The 22276-nt window shown below is 36.1% G+C and overlaps 1 protein-coding gene across 1 annotated transcript in view; it reads right to left on the bottom strand.

Annotated features, from left to right (window-relative positions):
- JMY (junction mediating and regulatory protein, p53 cofactor) overlaps positions 1 to 22276 on the bottom strand; it is a 114385-nt gene that overhangs the window by 56142 nt on the left and 35967 nt on the right. The window contains exon 2 of the mRNA XM_036914149.2: positions 7386 to 7559. Within this exon, the coding sequence (XP_036770044.2) occupies positions 7386 to 7559 (174 nt within the window). The remainder of the gene's footprint in view (positions 1 to 7385; positions 7560 to 22276) is intronic.

Genomic DNA, 22276 nt, shown 5'->3' on the forward strand with positions numbered 1-22276 from the left:
CACCAGCCAACGAGTGCCCTGTGCCTGGAGGTCTGCGTCTCTCCACTGCACTCACACACACTAGTACTAGATGAGCCATATCCTCTTCCTCAGAGATTAGCTCCAGAGGGCCCATCCTCTATGCTGACAATTTAATAATTACCACTTCTTCTCTTTTTACCTGGAGTCCCAGAAGCGGTGGTTATTTTGAAACTGTTAGGACTGTTAGGAAACAGCTTAGGTACCTTCGTAACTGTCTGGTTAACAATTTATACCTAGTTAACAGTTCTTCATATTAAATTACCTCTGTTGAAATAACTAGTTTGATTTTCCAATCAGAACCCAACAGGCACAACTTAGGGGGTGACATTTAGTAACAGAATAAGCAGAGTTCAAAATTTTTTAAATTTTTAACTCAGATCATTATGACAGAACTACTTTACATGGGTAAACACTGTACATAAGTGAGAAATCATGCATTATGGCTTTTTAAAGAGAAACAAATTTTTAAAAATGGTGGTAATTATCTGAAGATAACTTGTATTTTGTTGTGAAGTTGTCTTTACCTTCAGTGTGTGTGTGTGTATATATATATATATTCAAATATCCAAAGCAGAAACATGCTATGTTTTTTTATATTGTGTTTCAACTGACTTCTGAAATGCAGTAGTTAATGCTGCAGCCAACTATTTTTCAAAATGTGATTACAGTTTATTGTACCTAAGACATTAAGCTGGGATACTAAGTTCTTTTCCTAACTTGGCGAATTTGAAGAAGTACAATACTGGGTCAGCTGGATCATGTGCTAAAAACAATGACACCTCTGTTTTCAATTTCAGGGCCAGAAAGAAAACAGTGCCTGTTTTTAACATGGAAAAATCTGTATGTTGGTTTAGGCAGCCAGGATAGTGAGACTAGTTTATAAATACAATTTTCTTGGTGTGGAATTACTTATTATAAAGGACATCATTTGCTTGGATACTGGGTTTTATATGAGAAACTTAAGTGTTATTCCTGTCTCTTATTGGGACAGTGAAAAAGGAAATAAAAACCAATTCTTAGGTGAAAGAAATGCCAAGGAAATTTGTGAATATACTTATGTAGCAATACCCTTAATGCAAATTTTCCAGGCCCAGGAGTGACTACTGATTAACAGAATGACATGATTAGACTCAGCAGCATCTATTCATGCATTTTTATATTCAAAGCAAATATTAACTGTAATATTCTCAGGAAAGAGTCTGAAATGATACATTTTCTAATAGAAAAGAGTAATCTAAAGGCAAAGAAACCTAAGGGAAAAAAAATAGCTCAAGTAAGAAATAAGCACCTTAATGTACAGTAGTGGCACTATATAGTTCCAGTGTGCATGCTACAGTATATAGTTGTCCAATGGTGTGTATAAAAACTGCACCCAACCAAGTGGACAGAGCGGAGACTGAAATCCAGGCCACACTTTGCCAAGCTGTGGATACTGCTACATCTGCCCAGAAGAGGCCCTTTTTCTAATTTGTCTGCTGGGATAGAGGGTGGGGATGGGCATCTTTTTCTATTTCACACAGACATCTACAGATTTGCTTGGTCCTGGGGGAAGGGAAGGTGGAGGAAGAAGGCACATTCAAGATTCAATTGGGAGATAATTGGTAAAATGAGATGACCAACTACAAAGGGGAGGGTAGATCTGAGGATGTCTTCTTGTTCCCAGCTTACTTACTTTTGGCAAGCATTAAAAATAAGTTAGACAATGTGTTTAAAGTGCTTATAGTTGTTCCAGGAAGACATCAAGAAGGCCAACTCACTAACTGATCCAGACTCTTAAGACAGTGGGTTTAAATATCTATAGAGAGGATCATCTAGCTTGAATTTCCTTTTATGGATGATGAAATTGAGGCCCAGAGAGACTGCAACTTTGAATTCAGTATCCTCCATCCCTTAGCTGTTTTGTTTTATTAGACTTGTGGGTTCTCAAACTTTAGTATTTATTATAATCATCTGGAAGGCTTGTTAAAACAACGATTGTTGAGCCCCTCCCTAGAGTTTCACTAGAGGGTATCAGAGGTGAGGCCCAAGAATCTGTATTTCCAATAAGGTTCCAGGTGATATTGACACTGCCAGCCCAAGGGTCACACTTCTGAGAATGGTCAAAATCCTTGAGATGCTATAGTATTCTAGCCCTGACTACCTTTCCTGTCCACTCGTACAAACCTTCGAACCCAAGGCATACCAACTAATTCACACCATACAGTGTGACTAAACCAGCAGACTTTGCAATCTGATAGGCCACTGGCATCCATAAATGGTGCTGGGTTGGTGTAATGATTCAGTAATTTCTTTCAACAATTCACTGCGACTAAAAGTTTAAGTACTATGCCTGTTCACTGTACCACTACTGTTTATATATCAATCTGGAATATTCTCAATTCCAATCTCCAATGCAGATTTACATACCCAATTCCCAATGAATTCTTATCCATCTTCAATAGTGAAGCTCTCGAAAATCCCTCTTTTTCTATATATCTTTAGGCAGTGCTGATCACCTCATTCTGGGTGTGTCTCAATCAACTTGTACATACTGCTAATTCTTCTTAAAAAAAAAAACTTGGTTGGCTTATAATTTACATACAATAAAATGTATCCATTTTAAGTATAAATTAACAACTTTATATGTCGATGTAACAACCACTATAATTAAAGTTGAGAGCTTATCAATGACCACAAAAAAGGATTCTCTTATACCCGTTCCATCCTCTCAATCTCCCCAGACCCATCCCAAGTAAAACTATTTAGCTTTCTGCCAGTAAATATCAGAACGATCATTTCTAGAATTTCATGTAAATGGAATCATACAGTTTATACTGTGTCTGGCATCTTTTGCCATGCATAACTTTTGTAAGCTATTTTGTTAAGGTTTAATTTATATACAATCAAGTGAATCCATCTGAAGTGCTCAAATTGATGAGCTTCGGTAGCTGTATACACACTTAAGAAACAACCACTACAATCAGGATGCAGAACATTTCTATCGCCTCCAAAAAGATTTCTCGTGCCCCTCTGCCATCCATCCCTTCAGACAGTACATACTCTCTTGTATCTGGCTTCTTTGAATTAGCATGGCTTTGAGATTTACCCATGTTGTTGTGCCTATTAATAGTTTATTTCTTTTATATTGCCAAGCATTATTCTATGATATGGAAATGCCACATTTTACTTATCCATTTACCTACTGATTGTTATTTTGGTTGTTCTAGTTTGGAGCTACTGTGAATAAAGATGGCATGAGCATTAGTATATGTTTTTTTTATGAACAGATGTTTTTGTTTCTTTTGTATAGTAACTAGGAATCAAACAGCTGAGTCATAAGGTATACATATGTTTAACTTTTGAAAAAACAGCCAAACTATTTCCCAGTGTGATTCTACCACTATTAAATGCTGCTATCAATGTAAGAGAATTCCAGTTACTCTACATCCTCACCAGCCCTTGGGAGTGCCAAAATTTTTAATTATATTCACTCTGATGGGTGTAACAGTATCTCATTATAGTTTTAATTTGAATTTCCCTATGATGATGTTGAGCATCTTGGCAAGTGTCATTTTAAATATTTAGTCACCCAATATTTTATATATTTGTAATTAAATATTTAACCCCCACAATACATTTATTATTTTTTATTTTTAATAATTTATCTTATTATCTATACAGTCCCTTTTTGGGTATATCGCAAGAATATTTTCTCAGTCTGTGGCTTGTCTCCTGGTTTTCTTAATCTTTCAAAGAACAAAGAGTGTTTGATTTTGGTGCAGTCCAATTTATCAATTTTTTTAGGTTATGGCTCCAGTTTTCTGCATTTTGGGGAGAAAATGCAATTTTTAATACTGACCTTTTAGTTGAACTTACACATTATTTCCAGTAGCTTTTCTAAGATTCCTTAGGATTTTTATATACATGAACATGTGACCTTAAAATAAGGAGAGGTTTGTCTTTTACAATTTGTGTCTTTTAACTTTTTCTCTCCTTACTAAAATGGCTACAAACTCCAGCAAAATGCATGGTAAAAGTAGACAATCTTGCCCTGTTTCCAATCTTAGGGGGAAAGAATTCAGTCTATATACCATCATGTATGATGTTAAGTAGGTTTTTCATACATGCCCTTTATCAGATTGAGGAAGTTCCCTCTCTTCCTTTGGTTTTTCATCAATGAATATTGATATTTGATAAATGCTTTTCTGCAACCATAGGAATAATAGATTGGATTTTTTTTCTTTATTCTAATATGGTAGGATACATTGATTTATTTTTGAATATTAAACCACCTTTGTATTTCTGAGATAAACACTAATCACAATAGGATTACTACATCTGTATTCATGAGGGATACTTATCCATAGTTCTCTTTTTCCTGTAATGTCATATGATTTTGATATTAAGATTATGCTGGCATCAAAAATGAGTTGGGAAGTGGTCCCTCCTTTGTTTTTTAACTTTATGTAGGATTGGTCTTGTTTCTTCCTTATATGTTTAATAAATCCTCCAATGTTATCATTTTGGCCTGGAGTTTTCCCTATGGGAACATTTTAAATTATGAATTCAACTTGTTAACATAGGGCTACCAAAAGTTTTCTGTTTTGACAATTTGTATTTTTCTAAGAAATGTGTTCATTTCACCTACACTGTAGAATTAACTGGGACAAACCAGTTCATATTCCCTTACTAACCTTTACTATCTGTAGAATCTGTGGTGGTATCTGCACTTTCAGTCCTATATTGATGTGTAGTTCCCTCTTTAAAAGATCTATTTAGCTAGGTTTATAAAACATATTGCTAGTATTTTTCAAATAACCAGGTTTTGTGTTCTTTGATTTTTATCTACCATTTGCTTTTTCATTAATTCCCACTCTTAATTTTACTTTTATGTAACTGACTTGATCTCCATCTTTCTAGCCTCTTAAAGTGAAAGCCTGGATAACTTATTTTAGACTTATTTCTCTAATTAGCATTTAAAGCTATAAATTTCTCCAGAAGCACAGCTTTAGCTTCATCTCCTTATATTTTTTCAAGGGTTCAATTTGAAATTTTTTAGGCCTAAGGTTTTCATTTCCCAGAAAGACACAGATAGGAGATGAGTAGCAAAAAGAACATCATGAAAAGAAAGACTTCCCAATAAAAGTCCTCCCAGAAATGTTAATGAGTCCTGCCAGATCCACATAGAGCAATCACTTCTGGGACACGGGAGCACTGACAATTGGACACTGCACTAAAAATCACTGTAGGCTAATACTTAGAAAAGCATTTATGATGACATCAATCCAATGTACATCCTTCTTATTGGCACTTAATAATATTACACTAGTGTAAGTCTAATATTATTGATACTACAGTTGATATAAATATACATTCAACTGCTTTCCCTATTTTACCTCATGATTTTGTTTTTTTTAATTGGTGACTGATTAGCTCAGGGCACACAGTACACATTGCACCAATGGCACTACTGTTAGGCAAAATCTTACTCTCTGTTTGGCACCAATTCTGTATCTTGATACAAAAGTTACTCAACATATCTTATTAATTTGAGAATTTGAGATAGTTTTACTAATAAAGCTAGCCTGACTTAGTAATACAACTACATTTCAAAATGCAGAAACAAATGTTCCAACTATAAGTTATTTGGCTGTTATCTTCTTAAGAACTAAAATATTTCTATGTCAAAAATCCACACAGAAACACTACACAAAATAAGTAACAGTTATTAGTACTACTTAAAATAAATACCTTACATCAAACCAATTATAATTGCTAGGTATGAATTTTCTAACTTAAAAAAGTAACCAGTAATGAATAATCCAGTAAAATAAAATGAAATAAAATTATTCTTTGGGATCAGAGAGACACTTAAGTTGAGTACTGAACCAACTCCGCACTTACAAGCTATAAACAAGTTATATACATCATCTAATCTATTATTAGCTTTCGTATCTACCAAGTAGGGATAATGATAGCACCTGACAGGGTTGTTTCAAGAATTAAATGAGCTTTTTTATATAAAAGCATTATTTAACATACTTGTCTGACATGTTGTATGAGCTCACAGACTAAATCTAGTTGTTTGCTAACAAATATTTAAAAGCTCACAAAAAGGAGAAAAAAATAGTAGTCATAATTGATTAGGGACAAACAGAAAAATACCACTTTACCTTTACAAGAGTTAAATTTAAAAATACATTGTCTATTCCTCTCCTACACTATGCTTCCCAGGCAAATTGGAGCAGTAAGTGATGCTAGTGGTTAATATATTCTAGCAAGTAGGTTCAACCAATATACTAATGTGAATACTCAATACAAATCGTGATGTAATCAGTATAAAAGTAAAAATGTATACAGACTTGAACAGTCAGTGCTAACTGTATAGACTGTGCCTGCTAAACACTGCAGCATAGTCTAGAAGTAGGTGGGTCTCCATGTTATCAGTTCATTCCTTGCCTTTCAATCAAGTTCTCAACAGACAAGTATCTATTTTAAAAATATAGAATTCTAGTGTCTAAAGTTTCTTAGTTACAAGTTATCATTTTAACCACAATGGCAAGTTTATGATAAAACTGACAATCCAGTATTTTTCAAAAGTATTAATAAAGGAGAATGCATAAATTGTGTGACTAAGTCTGTGCTGCCCTATATCCTCACTCATTAGTTAAGGGAAAAAAGACATACAAACTTGCTTTAACTTGTCATATTTTTTCAAACATACTACTTGTTGTTTGCAAGCATAAAGTTCTCAGAATAATTGCTAATATTCTCAATACATTTCTTATACAGTGTTGTTCCAACTTAATCCATTATGCAAAAACAATTTTAATGTCCTAGTTCAGCAACATTTCCATGTGAATTAAGCATGGTAACATTGATTTCAGGTCAGCTTTAGAAATACACCCTTCAATGCTTGCCTCAAAAAATGTAATACATATTTTACACATGATAATTACATGTCAAAAATCTTAAAGCTCTACAATTAAATACTTACAACTTTCAAAACAAGGGCTTCCAAAACTGCTGGTAAAGCTACCTAGGACTACACGGTATCCAAAACATTAAAAGGGAGGCAGGAAGAGAGGGAGAGAAGTACAGGAAAGGGGGGAAGATGGGAATCTCTGGATGTACTTACAACTTTATTTTCTAGGCTTTTCTAACTAGCTACTCAGTAGAATCGCCTTTTAATAATGTTTTAAAATGAGGTGCTCAGGCTCTATGTAACCCAAACCTACCGAACTAGATTCTGGCTGGGTGGGGGGTGGGGGGAAAGGACCAACCTACATTTTTAAAGAGTTCCTCTAGTAATTAAGATGCATGGCCAGCCAGGCTGACCTGAACTATGAAACAGGCAGGCTACTGTTTAGTTTTTCAAAAAGTACCTTGATCTGCTGTCTTCGTAGCATGGCAAGTTCTCTCATGTCTCTGAATGGCTGCAGTAAATACTGATAGAGTTCAGTTGTGGCTTCTGCAAGGCTGCTATAGGCTTCATCCTCCATCTGATACAAGTCCAGAAGCTCCACCATGCTCTCTGTATTCTTGTGCTTATCCAAGAGCTGTGGAACAAGAAAAGTTTCACTATAAAGAGATCCAATCATAATGTTCTATAAATACTTGCTTTTAACTCCCTATCATCTCAGGACCTTGGAATCCTGAAACACAGAAGCAGGGGTGAATGAAAAGCATAGATTGCTTTACATCACTCATCTCCATGCCTCACATATCATGCTTCTTAAGAGCAATGCCTGAATCAACCTTTTCAAACTGCTTTTACCATATTATTCCTGTTCTCTGTATTTTCTGGCACTTCATACTATCTGACTAGCCTTAACTCCTTAAAAAAAATTTTCCCATCATTTGATAGCCTTCTCCATATTTATAGAAAAAAATTTTTTCATTGCTAATCTACAAAGTAGTTATCTGTCTTACCAATACTGATTTACTAATTCCTGCCCCAACTCTTGTTGCCACTCCTTTCTTTCTCCCAAACTGGAACATTGCCTAGACAACTTTCTTCAACTTAAGCCTATCGCTTCCTCCAAAATCTAGATGGGAAAAAAAAAAACCCTCTACTGAAAGTAGAGTTTAACACTGAGTATGATCGACGTATTTCTTTGTATTTCTTGATACTTATGTATGAATGTGTGTGAACGTGTATGTGTGTAGTCAGTAATTCATTCACTCCTCAGATATGGACCTGGCACCAAACATGTTGAGCCTTGGGCTAGAGACTGGGCATACAAAAACATGGTTCCTTTTCTCATGGAGCTTCCAGTGTGGCAAATAATAAATAACTAAATCAATTTTTAAAAATTACAAACTGAAAAATGTTACAGATTTTTTACTCTTTTGCCAAAGCAAACTTGAGAAAGAACAAAGCTGGGGGTATTATGCTCCCTGACCTCAAACTATACTAAAAAGCTACAGTAATCAAAACAGTATGATACTGGCCTAAGAACAAAACCAAAGATCATTAGAACAGCATAGAGAGCACAGAAATTAACCCATGCATATACGGTCAAGTAATGTATGATAAAAGAGCCATGAATATACAATGGGGAAAAGACAGTCTCTTCAATAAATGGTGCTGGGGAAACTGGACAGCTACATGCAAGAGAATGAAACTGGACCACTGCCTTAAACAATACACAAAAATAAACTCAAAGTGGATTAAAGACCTAAATATAAGACCTGATACTATAAAACTCCTAAAAGAAAGCACAGGCAGTTAAGTCTTGAACATCAACATTAGAAACTTTTTTTTCTGGACCTGTCCTCAGGCAAGGGAAACAAAAATAAAAATAAAGTGAGACTACATCAAACCAAAAAGCTTCTGCACACCAAAGGACACCACCAACAGATCAAAAAGGCAACCTACCAAAAGGGAGAATATATTCATAAATAATTTATCCAATAACAGGTTACATCCAAAATATATAAAGAATTCATATACCTCAACACCAAAAAAATAAATAACCCAATTAAAAAATAGGCTGAGCAAAAATGAACAAATGGGACATCAGACTAAAAAGCTTCTGTACAGCAAAGGACACCATCAACAGAACTAAAATGCATCCTACAGTAAGGAAGAATATAATCATAAATGACTTATCTAATAAGGAGTTAACATCCAAAATATATAAAGAATTCACATGCCTCAACACTCAAAAAAAACAAATAACCTGATTAAAAAATGGGTGGAGAATCTGAACAGATACTTCTCCAAAGAAGAAATTCAGATGGCCAACAGGCATATGAAAAGATGCTCCACATTGCTAATCACCAAGGAAATACAAATTAAAACCACAATGAGATACCACCTCATACCAGTCAGGATGGCCAACATCCAAAAGACAAGGAATAATAAATGCTGGCAAAGATGCAGAGAAAGGGGAACCCTCCTACACTGCTGGTGGGAATGTAAATTAGTTCAACCATTGTGGAAAGCAGTATGGAGGTTCCTCAAAAAACTAAAAATAGAAATACCATTTGACCCAGGAATTCCACTTCTAGGAATTTACCCAAACAAAACAAGATCCCAGATTGAAAAAGACATAGGCACCCCTGTGTTTATCACAGCACTATTTACAATAGCCAAGATATGGAAGCAACCTAAGCATCCATCAGTAGATGAATGGATAAAGATGTGGTATATATACACAATGGAATATTATCCAGCCATAAAAAGAAAACAAATCCTACCATTTGTAACAACATGGATGGAGCTGGAAGGTAATATGCTCAGTGAAATAAGCCAGGCAGAGAAAGACAAGTACCAAATGATTTCCCTCATGGGGAAGGGAGTATAGCATGGATAAGACAAGTAATGACTCTGTAACATCTTACTACACTGATGGACAGTGACTGTAATGGGGTGTGTGTTGGGGGGACTTGATAATATGGATGAACGTAGTAACCACAATGTTGCTCATGAGAAACCTTCATAAGATAGTATATCAACGATACCTTAATTTTAAAAAAAAGTGAATTAAAGATAAAATGGGCTGAGGACCTGAACAGACATTTCTCCAAAGAAGAAATACAGATGCCCAACAGGCACATGAAAAGATGCTCCACATCATTAATCATCAGGGAAGTACAAATCAAAACCACAATGAGATAGCACCTCACACCAACCAGAATGGCTACCATCCAAAAGACAAGAAATAACAAGTGTTGGTGAGGATGTGGAGAAATGGGAATCCTCCTATACTGTTGGTGGGAATGTAAATTGGTGCAGCCACTGTAGAAAGCAGGATGGAGGTTCCTCAAAAATCTAAAAATAGAAATACCATATGATCCAGTAACTCCACTTCTAGAAATTAACCTGAAGAAAACAAACCTCTGATTCAAAAAGATATATGCTTCCCTGTGTTTATGGTCATATTATTTACAGTAGCCAAGATATGGAAACAACCAAAGTGTCCATCAATAGATGAATGGATAAAGAAAATATGGTACATCTGCACAATGGAATATTATTGAGCCACAAAAAAGAAAGAAATCCTGCCATTTGTGACAGCATGGATGGACAGTATTATATAAGTGAAATAAGCCAGGAAGAGAAAAACTGTACAATTTAATTTATATGTGTAATCTAATACAAAACAAAACAAAATGAAAATAGGAGTAGACTCATAGACACTGAGAAGTGACTGGTGGTTACCATGGGAAATGGCTGAGGTAGGTGAGGGGGAACAGAAGGCATAAAATTCTCCATCATAATGTAAGTTGGTTATGGTGATGGAAGTACAGCATAGAGAATATAGTCAATGATTCTCTTACATCCTTTTATGTTGACAGATAGTAAAATGCACTAATTGGGATGAGAATTTAATTATGTATGTGACTGTTGAACCACTGTATTGTACACCTGAAACCAATATTGTATATGAGCTACAGTAAGAAAAATAAAAATAAAAAATAAAAACAACATGAAATATGATGAGAAAGAGTAAGAGATGGGAAGATGGTGGTAAACTAGGACATAGTTTTGAGTAGAGAGAAAGAAGCTATCTATCTACCAAGGAAGCTTAAGTTAAAATTTAAAGAATCTTTGAAAGAACCACCTAGACAAGACAGTATTTCATATACTTATTTTTGGCCTCCATTTACCTGGTGATACTCTCATCTCCCCAGTGGCACAAAATTCTGCTATTCTTTTCAAACCTAAGTTTCCACTACCTTCTTCCTAACTCCATGCTTTAGTTATCATACTGTGCTTTCTACCCAGGTTCATGACACAAAGTACAGCAGTACTTAAGGATTTAATATTCTGCCTACTATATCATTAAACTAATCACAAAAAATCAGATAATCTACATTAATGTGCTTTAAAACAAGTAAGTACAATATAAATATTAGTTATCATTCTACTGTTTTAAGGCTATTGTAATTCCAACTTCTGCAACTAACATGGAGAATTTCCATTTTTGGTATCAGCTGAGTAGCTCATATTAGCCCAACTCTCCCACTGATAATCTATAAAACCTGGGCAAAATATTACAAAACAACTACCTGGGACACTGTAAAGTAACTGAATGAAGTAGGTAAAAATTTCAGGGACTATCAACAGTTAATAGAAGGGAAGTCCCTGAGTGAGTTTTTATTCATGGCTTTTGGCCTTGAAGGCAGGCCCCAGTGGCTGCCAAAGGAAGAGAGGAGTGGGACTAAAATACAAATAAACATTAACCATCTTGGTGGCTTGAAGAATCAGAGGTCAGTGTTCAGAGCAACCACAGCAGCTGGAAAGTAGGGGGAGATACTAAAGAGGTGAAAGCCAGAGGATGCAATCCCAAATTGGCATTTACACTCTATTCAAATATCAGGCTGATTACTGGGACTATATATGCACAGGTCAGACTCTAAGCAGCACAGCTGAGAATAAAAATTAGTATTTTAGGTGCTGCTCTCTGTAAGGGAGATAGAATTTACAGTTTGAACCAATCAGATAAACTGTCCAGTAAAACAAAATACTAAAAATAAATCAATACTCCCTGAAGGAATATAACATACTCCAGAGGCTCTGCAAGCTATTGTAAGGTTCAGAATACAATCCACATTCAGCAGATCTATGAAGAAACAGAAAAACAACTCAATACTAAAAAAATATTCAATGGAGACCAACTGCAAGATTAAACAGACTGTTCCAGTAAAAACTTTAAAGCAGTTATTACATGATGCTAATGACACAAAGGAAACATGCCCGTAAAGAATAAACATAGAAATTCTCAAAAGAGAAATAGAAAATATCTTAAAGGACATTCAAACTGAAAAATATAATGTCTAAAATAAAAAATTTGCTGGATGGGTGTAGAGTATAATAGTAAAGACAAAATGAACCCATAAGCTTGAAGACAAATTAAGAGAAATTATCCAATCTGAAAGAGAAGAAGAAAAAGAACAAAGCTTCAGGGACCCAGGGGGATAATACTAGAAGGGTTAAGATATATTTTTTGGAGTTCCAGATGAACAGGAGAAAATGGGGCAGAAAAAATATTTCATTAAAGAATGGCCAACAGAATCCCAACTTTCTTGAAAGATACCAATTTACATATTCAAGAATCTCCTAGAATAACACAGATAAATGCGAAGTAAAATAGAACTATACTCATCATAATCAAACTGCCAAAAATTAAAAATAAGAGAAAAATCTTAAAAACAGCCAGAGAAAAATAATACATCACATAGAGAAACAAATGTATGTATGAATGTAGATTGACATAAAAAATGATGGAGAACAGGAGAGTGACTGACATCTTCCAAATGCTGGAAGGGAAACAAAGTGGCAACACATCCACCAATCCAGAGTCCATTTCCAGGAAAATAACCTTGAAAAGACAAAATTTATGTATTTCTAGATAAATGGAATCTGGGAGAACTCTGCATGAGTATACTGACACTATAAGAAATGTTTAAGAAAAAAAAGTTCAGGTTTAAGGGAAATGATAAATGGAAATTTGGATTTTCAGAAAGAATAAATAATACTGGAAATAACAAATGAGTAATTATAAGATACTTTTATCTCCTTAATTTCTATAAAATAGGTAGTGTTTAAAACAAAAAATACTATGCTGTGAGGTTAATAATGTATGTGATAATACATATGACACGGCATAAAGAACAGGGGCAGAGATGAACCTGTATGAACACACATAGGTCCTTAGGTCTAAGATAAAGTAGAACAATATTACCTTTAAGTATGGTATAATTTCTGTGGCAACCACTAAAGATTAACAATGCAAGGAAATACAGCTATGAACTCAATAAAGTTGAATTATAAAAACTATTGAATGAACTCAAAAGAAGGCAAAAAAGAGAAGAAAACTAGATACAAATAGAAAAAAATCCTAAATTCATCCTTGTGAAGAATTATATTATATGTAAGTTGACTAAACACTGATATAAAGGTAGTGAGTGTCAGAGTGGATAAAAAAACAAGACTGAAATAGATGAATTTTAAATATAAAGACATAGAGAAGTTGAAAGCAAACAGCACAAGGCTGGAGTCATGTATTAGATCTTATTTAAGCAGTACCTAGGAAAAAAAACAAGTCAGACAAAAACAGACAACAGAGGAAACTTTAGCCACTGACACCTACAGCTGCTACCTAGATTAACGCACAATGTAACCTATAGCCAAATAAAACTTCACACTAATCCACATTTACCTCAGCTCCTTTTACCTAGTACTTTATGCCTAGCTTTCAATAAAAAATGATAAGGCACATTAAAAAAATAATTTGAAGAGACAGAGCAAGCATAGGAACCACACTCAGGGGGACAGGGATTAAAGACAGCAGCATGAAAGGTGAGACAGAAATATCCTCCCAAAACCACATATAATATGAAAATATAACAAATACATCAAATCCTGAAAGAGCAACAGGAAAAGAAGGCTGTGACAGACTGTCTACACCTGGAGAAACCAGCGGACCTCAAGGAAAAGGGTAACAAACCAAAGCCGTGATCCAGAGAGACCCAAGCCCTTCCCCGACACCAGCTCACCGCAGGGAGAAAGAGAAATGGAGCAGAGAAGGGATGGAGGCCTAAGACTTCTGGACACCCAGCCCTGGAGGTCTGCTCTGGGAGCAGGAACCTACATTACATGGTGCTCTGGAGATTAGTGGGGTTGGAAAGCTAAGACAGGTGGAATAATTGGAGAGACTGAGGTTCCAGCCACTTGTGGAAAACAGGGATCCACATCCAGCTATTCTGGGACAAAAGAAAGCTGGACAGTCTGAGAAACTTCCTAACAGTGAAAAAGTTGCTAAGGGAGCAAGGATTGCACAGAGCTTACTGCTCAGGAAAAAGGGCAGGTGGACCAAATTGTCTGGGTGCACTCTGCCCAGTAGGCTGGGAACTTTTAAGGAGCTTCAGGCGAACCATCCCCCTGGCTGGCTATGCACCTCGATGCAGCCACCCACCACGATATGCAGCCAGCTGCACCTTCCTCCCAGCCGGCACTGGCTGGCAAACCAGCTGACCCCACTATTGCACCAGGCCAGCCAGAGGGCAGCTCCACCTATGGCAGCTACAATTGCAAAGCACAGAGGCTTCTTCCTGCATACTTGGCCACCAGCCCTAGCTGTGGAGTCAGGCTCTGCATCTGGGAAGCAGGAAAGACCTCTTTCTTCCGGACAGGCACCAATGTCATTCCACTGTGACCCCCGCCATTGCTCCAGTGGCTGAGCAGCTCCAGGGAGTAGAGTTTCTGGGCACTAGAGGGCGCCATTTACAAATATGAAAAGTCAAAGGAACCTGGTTCAAACCAAAATCCCACAAACACCAGAAAGAGGGCAAGTAAAACTTAACTCATCAACCTTCCTGAAAGAGATTTCAAAATGAAAATCAAACATGCTCACGGAGCTACAGAAAAATATTCAAGAACTCAGGGATGAATTCAGGAATGAGATACAAACGCTGAAGAATACAGCACCTGAAATGAAACAAATATGATACAGGGATTTAAAAGCACATTAGAAGTTAAAGAACAGGAAATACAAAGAAGCTGAGGCACAGAGAGAAAAAAGGATCTCTAGGAATGAAAGAATACTGAGAGAGCTGTGACCAATCCAAACTAACAATATTTGCATTTATAGGGATACCAGAAGTAGAAGAGAAAGAAAAAGGGATATAAAGTGTCTTTGAGGAGGTAACTGCTGAAAACTTCCCCAGTCTGGGGCAGGAGATAGTCTCTCAGGCCACAGAGGTACACAGACCTCCCAATACAAGGGACCCAAGGAAGACAACACTAACATATATAATAATTACAATGGCAAAGATCAAGGATAAAGACAGAGTATTAAAAGCAGCCAGAGAGAGAAAAAAGATCACATACAAAGGAAAACCCATTAGTCTATCATCAGACTTCTCAATAGAAACCTTACAGGCGACAAGGGAGTGACATGATATATTTAATGCAATGAAGCAGAAGGGCCTCAAACCAACAATACTCTATCTGGCAAGATCATCGTTTCCATTTATTCACTTTCTTTCATCAAGTTTTTAAAGTTTTCAGAGACAGATCTTTAACCTCCTTGGTTAAATTTATTCACAGGTATTTTATTTTTTTGTGCTTTGTATGGGATTGTTTTCTTAATTTCTCTTTCTGCGAGTTCATTATTACTGTGTAGAAGTGCAACTGATTTCTGCATATTAATTTTGTATACTGCTGTTTTACCCAGCTTCCTTTCCATTAGTGTGAAATTGTAGGTTGGTGGGTTTTTTATTTTGAAATCTCAGATTACTTCTACTTAATTGCATGATATTCTGAAGAAAAGTCCAATGAAAGTCTCATCCTTGCTCTTTTACAGGCAATTGTGCTACACATCTTGGCTATTCTGTTTTGTCTTTTTTATTCTTTTATTCTTTGCATTTCAGTTTTGGAAATTTCTCCTGACATTTCTTGAAGGTCATTTTTTTTTCCTTCGGTGGTATCCAGTTTGATGATAAGCCCAACAAAAGCATTTTTCATTTTTGTTAGTTTTTTTTGTTTCTACCATTTCCTTTTGGTTCACAGAATTTAATGGAAAGATATATACCATGCTCATAGATTGGAATATTGTTAAATTGTCTATACTACTCAAAGCAATCTACAGAGTTCCTTATCAAAATACAAATAGCATTTTTCACAGAACTAGAACAAATAACTCTAAGTGTGTTTGAAAATGCAACAAACCATGAATAGTCAAAGCAATCCTGAGAAAGAGTAACAAAGCCAGAGTTATCACAATCTCAGATTTCAAACTCTACAGTGGTACAGTATGGTACTGGCAGAAAAACAAACACACAGATCAATGGAACAGAACAGAGAGCCTAGAAATAAACCCACAGTTTTATGGTAAACTAATAAATGATTAAGGAAACAAGAATGTACAGTGGGGAAAAGACAGCCTCTTCAATAAATGGTGTTGGGAAAACTATACAGCTACATGAAAAAAAATCAAACCAGGCCACTTTGCTATACAATATACAAAAATAACTCAAAATGGATAAAACACCTAAATGTAAGACCTGAAACCATAAAACTCCTAAAAGAAAACATCGGCAGCAAACTCTTGGACATTGGTTTTATATTTTTTTGGATCTGCTTCCTCAGGCAAAGGCCATAAAAGCAAAAGTAAACAAATGAGACTACTTCAAACTAAAAAGCACTGCATAGGAAAGGAAACCATCAAGAAAACAAAGAAAATCTACTGAATGGAAGAATATATTTGCAAATGATGTATCTGATAAGGGTCTAATATCCACAATTTATAAAGAACTCATAGAACTCAATACCAAAAATAAAATCCCAATTAAAAAACAGAGAGATGGACCTATCTGAATATATTTTTCCAAAGACATAAAGATGGCCAACAGACATGTAAAGAGATGCTTAACATCACTAATCATCAGGAAAATACAAACCAAAACCACTATGTGATACCACTTCACACCTGCCAGGATGGCTAGTATCAAAAAGCAAGAAAAACAAGTGTTAACAAGGATGTGGAGAAAAGGGAACCTTAGGTACATTGTTGGTGGGACTATAAACTTGTACAGCTACTAAAGAAACAGTAATATAAAATATTACAGCAAAATATAAAAAATGGAACTACCATATGATTCAGCAATTCCATTTCTGGGTGTTTATACAAAGTAATGAAAACACTAACTAAAAAAAAAATATGTAACCTCACATACATTGCTGCATTATTTATAATAGTCAAGATATTGAAGCAACCTAATTGTCCAGCAACAGATGAATGGATAAAGATGTGGCATACATATATATGCAATGGAATATTACTCAACCATAAGAAAGAATGAAACCTTCCCATTGTGACAACATGGATGGATGTAGAGAGTATTATGTAAGTGAGAGAAAGACATATGATATCCCTTATATGCAGAATCTTAAAAAAGAAAACCTAACAAACAAGTCTCCACACATAGAGATATAGTCAATAATAAAATAACTCTTTATGGTGACAGATGGTAACTACATTCATTGTGGTAAGCATTTCATAAAGTATATAAACACTAAATCATCGTGTTGTACATCTGAATCTCATAAAATATTGTATGTCAAATATACTTCAGTTAAAAGATGAAAAATTTTTTTTAACTTTATGACAATAATGAAAAGAAAAAATGCTGGAGCTATATTGATTGCAGACAAAGCAGACTTTGGAGCAAGGAAAATTATCAGAATAAGGAGTGGCATTATATAATAAAGACAATTCACCAAGAAAACATAATCATCCTTAATATGGACGTGCCTAACTAACAACAGAGCATCCAAATACCCGATGCAAAAACTGATAGAATTTCAAGAAAAAGATGAATCCACTATTACAGTTGGAGATGTCAAGGCCTCTTTTATCAGTAATGGGCAGATCCAACAGGCAGAAAATCAGTAAGGACACAACCAAATCAATATAAATGACATTATCGAGTACTTCATCCAAAAACAGCAGAATACATATGCTTCTTGAGCTCACGTGGAACTTTCACCAAGATAGATGACATTCTGGGCCTAAAACACACTGTAACAAATTTAAGAGTAGGAATCATATAAAGTATGTTCTCAGACTACAATGGAATTAAACTAGAAATCAGTAAGAGAAAGATTTCTGGAAATCCCCAAAACACTTGGAGATTAAAACAACAGTTTTAAATAATACATGGGTCCAAGAAAAGTCTCAAGAGAAATTTAAAAATATTTTCAACTAAATGAAAATGAAAATACAACATACCAAAAATTTGGGGATGAACTAAAAGCAGTGATTAGAAGGAAATGTGTAAGATTGAATGCACATATTAGGAAAGAAGAAAAGCCTAAAATCAAAACTTTTACCTTGCAAAACTAGAAAAAAATAGCAAAGAATGAAGAAGTAAAAATTAGAGCATAAATCAATGAAACTGAAAAGGGGAAATCAAGCTTTTATTAATTTTCACATAACAAAATCAGCAGCAGCTGCCTGCTCTGTTACCTACCTGGGGAGAGAGGGAGGATATTTCCAGAGTGGCTCAAGGACAGGTAAGGAGGGATGCCAGAGGGCCTCTGACCTTCCTCCCAGAGAGCAGAGCGAAGTGGTGCTGCTGCTTTCCCCAACTTCTCTTAGGAAAAAGATCATGGCATGAGAGGTGAGACAGAAACCTCCTCCCAACACCACATATAACACAAATATACAGCAAATACAACTAATCCTGAAAGAGCAACCTGAAGACTGCCTACATCTGGGGAAAAACTCACAGAAAAGGGTAGAGTAGAAAGCCTCGATCTGGCAGGACCCAAGCCCTTCCCTAACCCCAGCTCACAGGTGCGAGGAGGAGAAACGGAGCAGGAAGGGGGTAGAAGCCCAGATTGCTAAACACCCACCCCTGGAGATCTGCTACGGAAGCACAAACCCACATGACATGGTGCTCTGAAGATTAGTGGGGTGGAGAGCAAAGACAGGTGGAATATTCAGAGAGACTGAGATTCCAGCCACTTGTGGAGAACAGATACCCAAAACTGGCCGCTCAGGAACAAAAGAAAGGCAGGCACTTTGAAAGACTTCACAACAGCAAGAAGGGTGTTAAAGGAGCAAGGATTACACAGAGTTTGCTGCTCAGGAGAAAAGACAGGTGAGGAAAATAATCCAGGCACATTCAGCCCAACAGACTGGGAAATTTCAGGAGCTTCAGGCGCTCTAACCCACTGGCTGGCAAAGCAGCCCCAAGGCCCCCACCACCGAGATATGCAGCCTGTTCTCCTTCCTTCAGGGCTGACACCGGTTCACAAAACTGCTGCCCCCGCCATTGCACCAGGCCAGCAGGAGGGCAGCCCCACCTACCGCAGCTAGACAGGTGTAATGCAGGGGCTCCTCCCTGTGCACACAGCCCACCGGGCCCTGGCATTGGAGGCAGGCACTGCAGCTGGGAAGCAGGAAAGAGCTCTCCCAAAGGGAGGCACCGGTGCTGCTTGCCTGTGACCCCTGCCATCACTCCAGGTGTCGGGGAACCCTCCTGCAGTGTTGGTGGGAATGTAAGTTCAACCATTGTGGAAAGCAGTATGGAGGTTCCTCAAAAAAACTGGAAATAGAAATACCATTTGACCCAAGAATTGCACTCCTAGGAATTTACCCAAAGAAAACAAGATCCCAGATTGAAAAAGACATATGCACCCCTATGTTTACCACAGCACTATTTACGATAGCCAAGATATGGAAGCAACTTAAGTGTCCATCAGTAGATGAATGGATAAAGAAGATGTGGTACATATACACAATGGAATATTATCCAGCCATAAAAAGAAAACAAATCCTACCATTTAAAACAACATGGATGGAGTTGGAGGGTACTATGCTCAGTGAAATAAGTCAGGCAGAGAAAGACAAGTACCAAATGATTTCCCTCATTTGTGGAGTATAATAACAAAGCAAAACTGAAGCAACAAAGGAACAAAACAGCAGCAGACTCACAGACTCCAAGAAGGGACTAGCAGTCACCAAAAGGAAGGGGCTGGGGAGGGTAGGTGGGGAGGGAGGGAGAAAAGGATCGAGGGGCATTGTAATTACCACTAACAATATAGGTAGGTCACAGGGAAGGCAGTACAGCATGGAGAAGACAAGTAATGACTCTGTAACGTCTTACTACACTGATGGATAGTGACTGCAGTGGGGTGTGGGGAGGGACTTGATAATATGGGTGAATGTAGTAACCACAATATTGTTCGTGTGAAACTTTCATAAGATAGTGTATCAATGATACCCTAATTAAAAAAAAGAAAAGGGAAAATCAATAGAGAAAAATCAATGGTGAAACTAAGAATTTTGGTTCTTTGAAAAATTCAGTAAATTGATTAACCTCTAGCAAAGTTAAAAAAGAAAAATAGTAGACACAAATTAATAAAGGACTTTATGAACAACCTTATGCTGATCTAGGTGAGGAAGTAAAGCAATTCCTTAAAAAACACAATCTAACAGAATCACTGAGAATAAGCAGATAATCTGAATAGGCCTATTCCTATTTTAAAAACTGAATCAATAATAATTAGAACTTCCAAAACAGAAACATCAATGACAGATGGGTTCACTGGTAAATTCTACCGAATATTTAAAGAAGAAATTATGCAAATTCTCTACAATCTCTCCAAGACAACAGAAATGGAAGGAATATTTCCCAATTCATTATATGAGGCCAGCATTAGCCTAATACCAAAACCAAACACAGTATAAGGAAGGAAAACTGCAGGTCAACATCTCTTATGAACACAGATGCAAAAATCCTTAACAAAATACTAGCAAATCACATAAAACAGTGTGTAAAAAGAATTATGCATCACAACCAAGTGTGATTTATCCTAATTATGCAAGACTGGTCCAACATTCAAAAAATCAATTAATGTAGTAATCCATCACATCAATAGGCTAAAGGAGAAAAATCATATGATCATATCAATGGATGCAAGAAAAGCATCTGACAAAACCCCACACCCATTCATGATAAAAGCTCTCAACAAACTAGGAAAATAGAGGAACTTCCTCAAGTTGATAAAGTACATCAACAAAAAAACCTAGAGCTAAAATCGTATTTAGCTGTGAGAAACCAGAGGCTTTCTTGCTAAGATGAGGAACAAGGTAATATCCTTTTCCACCATTCCTATTTAACATACTGTTAGTCCTAGCTAATGCAGTAACATGAGAAATGTGGGGAGAGGGAAGGTATACAGATTGGGAAGGAAAAAATAAAACTGTCTTTGTTCACAGATGATAACCACTGTCTATGTAAAAATCCAAAAGAAACCCTCTAAATACTATCTACATTAACAAAAAAAAACCGCAAAATACTTACGTATAATTTAATGTAGGCAGAGGATCTATGAAGGAAATTACACAACTCTGATCAAAGAAATCAAAGAAGACCTAAATAAATGGAGTCATTCCATGTAAGTGGACTAGAAAGCTCCATACTGCCAAGATGTCAATTCTTCCCAACTTGATCTATAAACTCAATGCAATGCCAATCAAAATATGAGCAAGTTATTTTCTGGATTTCACAAACTGATTCCAAAGTTTATTATATGTAAAGGCAAAAGATCCAGAACAGCCAACACACTATTGCAGCGCAAAGTCAGAGGACTGACAGTATCCAACTCCATTTGTTACTATAATTCTACAGTAACCAAGACAGTGTAGTATTGGTAAAAGAATAGGTCAATGGAATGAAGTCCATAAATAAACCAACACAAATAAGTCAACAAGCAATCTTTTGCCAAAGAAGCAAATGCAATTCAATGGAGAAAGAACAGTCTTTTTCAGCAAATGGTAAACTAGACATCTACATAAAATAATCTAGACAAATATTATATCTTTCACAAAAATTAATTCAAAATGCATCACAGACCTAAATATAAAGTGCAAAACTATAAAACTCTTAGAAAATAGCATAGGAGAAAATCTAGGTGACCTTGGGTTTCACAATGACATTTTTTTTTTTTTGAGAGGGCATATATTTATTGATCAAATGGTTGTTAACAACAATAAAATTCTGTATAGGGGACTCAATGCACAATCATTAATCAACCCCAAGCCTAATTCTCAACAGTCTCCAATCTTCTGAAGTATAACGAACAAGTTCTTACATGGTGAACAAATTCTTACATAGTGAATAAGTTCTTAGATGGTGAACAAGCAAGGGCAGTCATCACAGAAACTTTCGGTTTTGATCATGCATTATGAACTATAAACAATCAGGTCAAATATGAATATTCGTTTGATTTTTATACTTGATTTATATGTGG

The sequence above is a fragment of the Manis pentadactyla genome, chromosome 2 (genome assembly GCF_030020395.1).
Source record: "Manis pentadactyla isolate mManPen7 chromosome 2, mManPen7.hap1, whole genome shotgun sequence".
In the NCBI taxonomy this organism is placed as follows: domain Eukaryota; kingdom Metazoa; phylum Chordata; class Mammalia; order Pholidota; family Manidae; genus Manis; species Manis pentadactyla.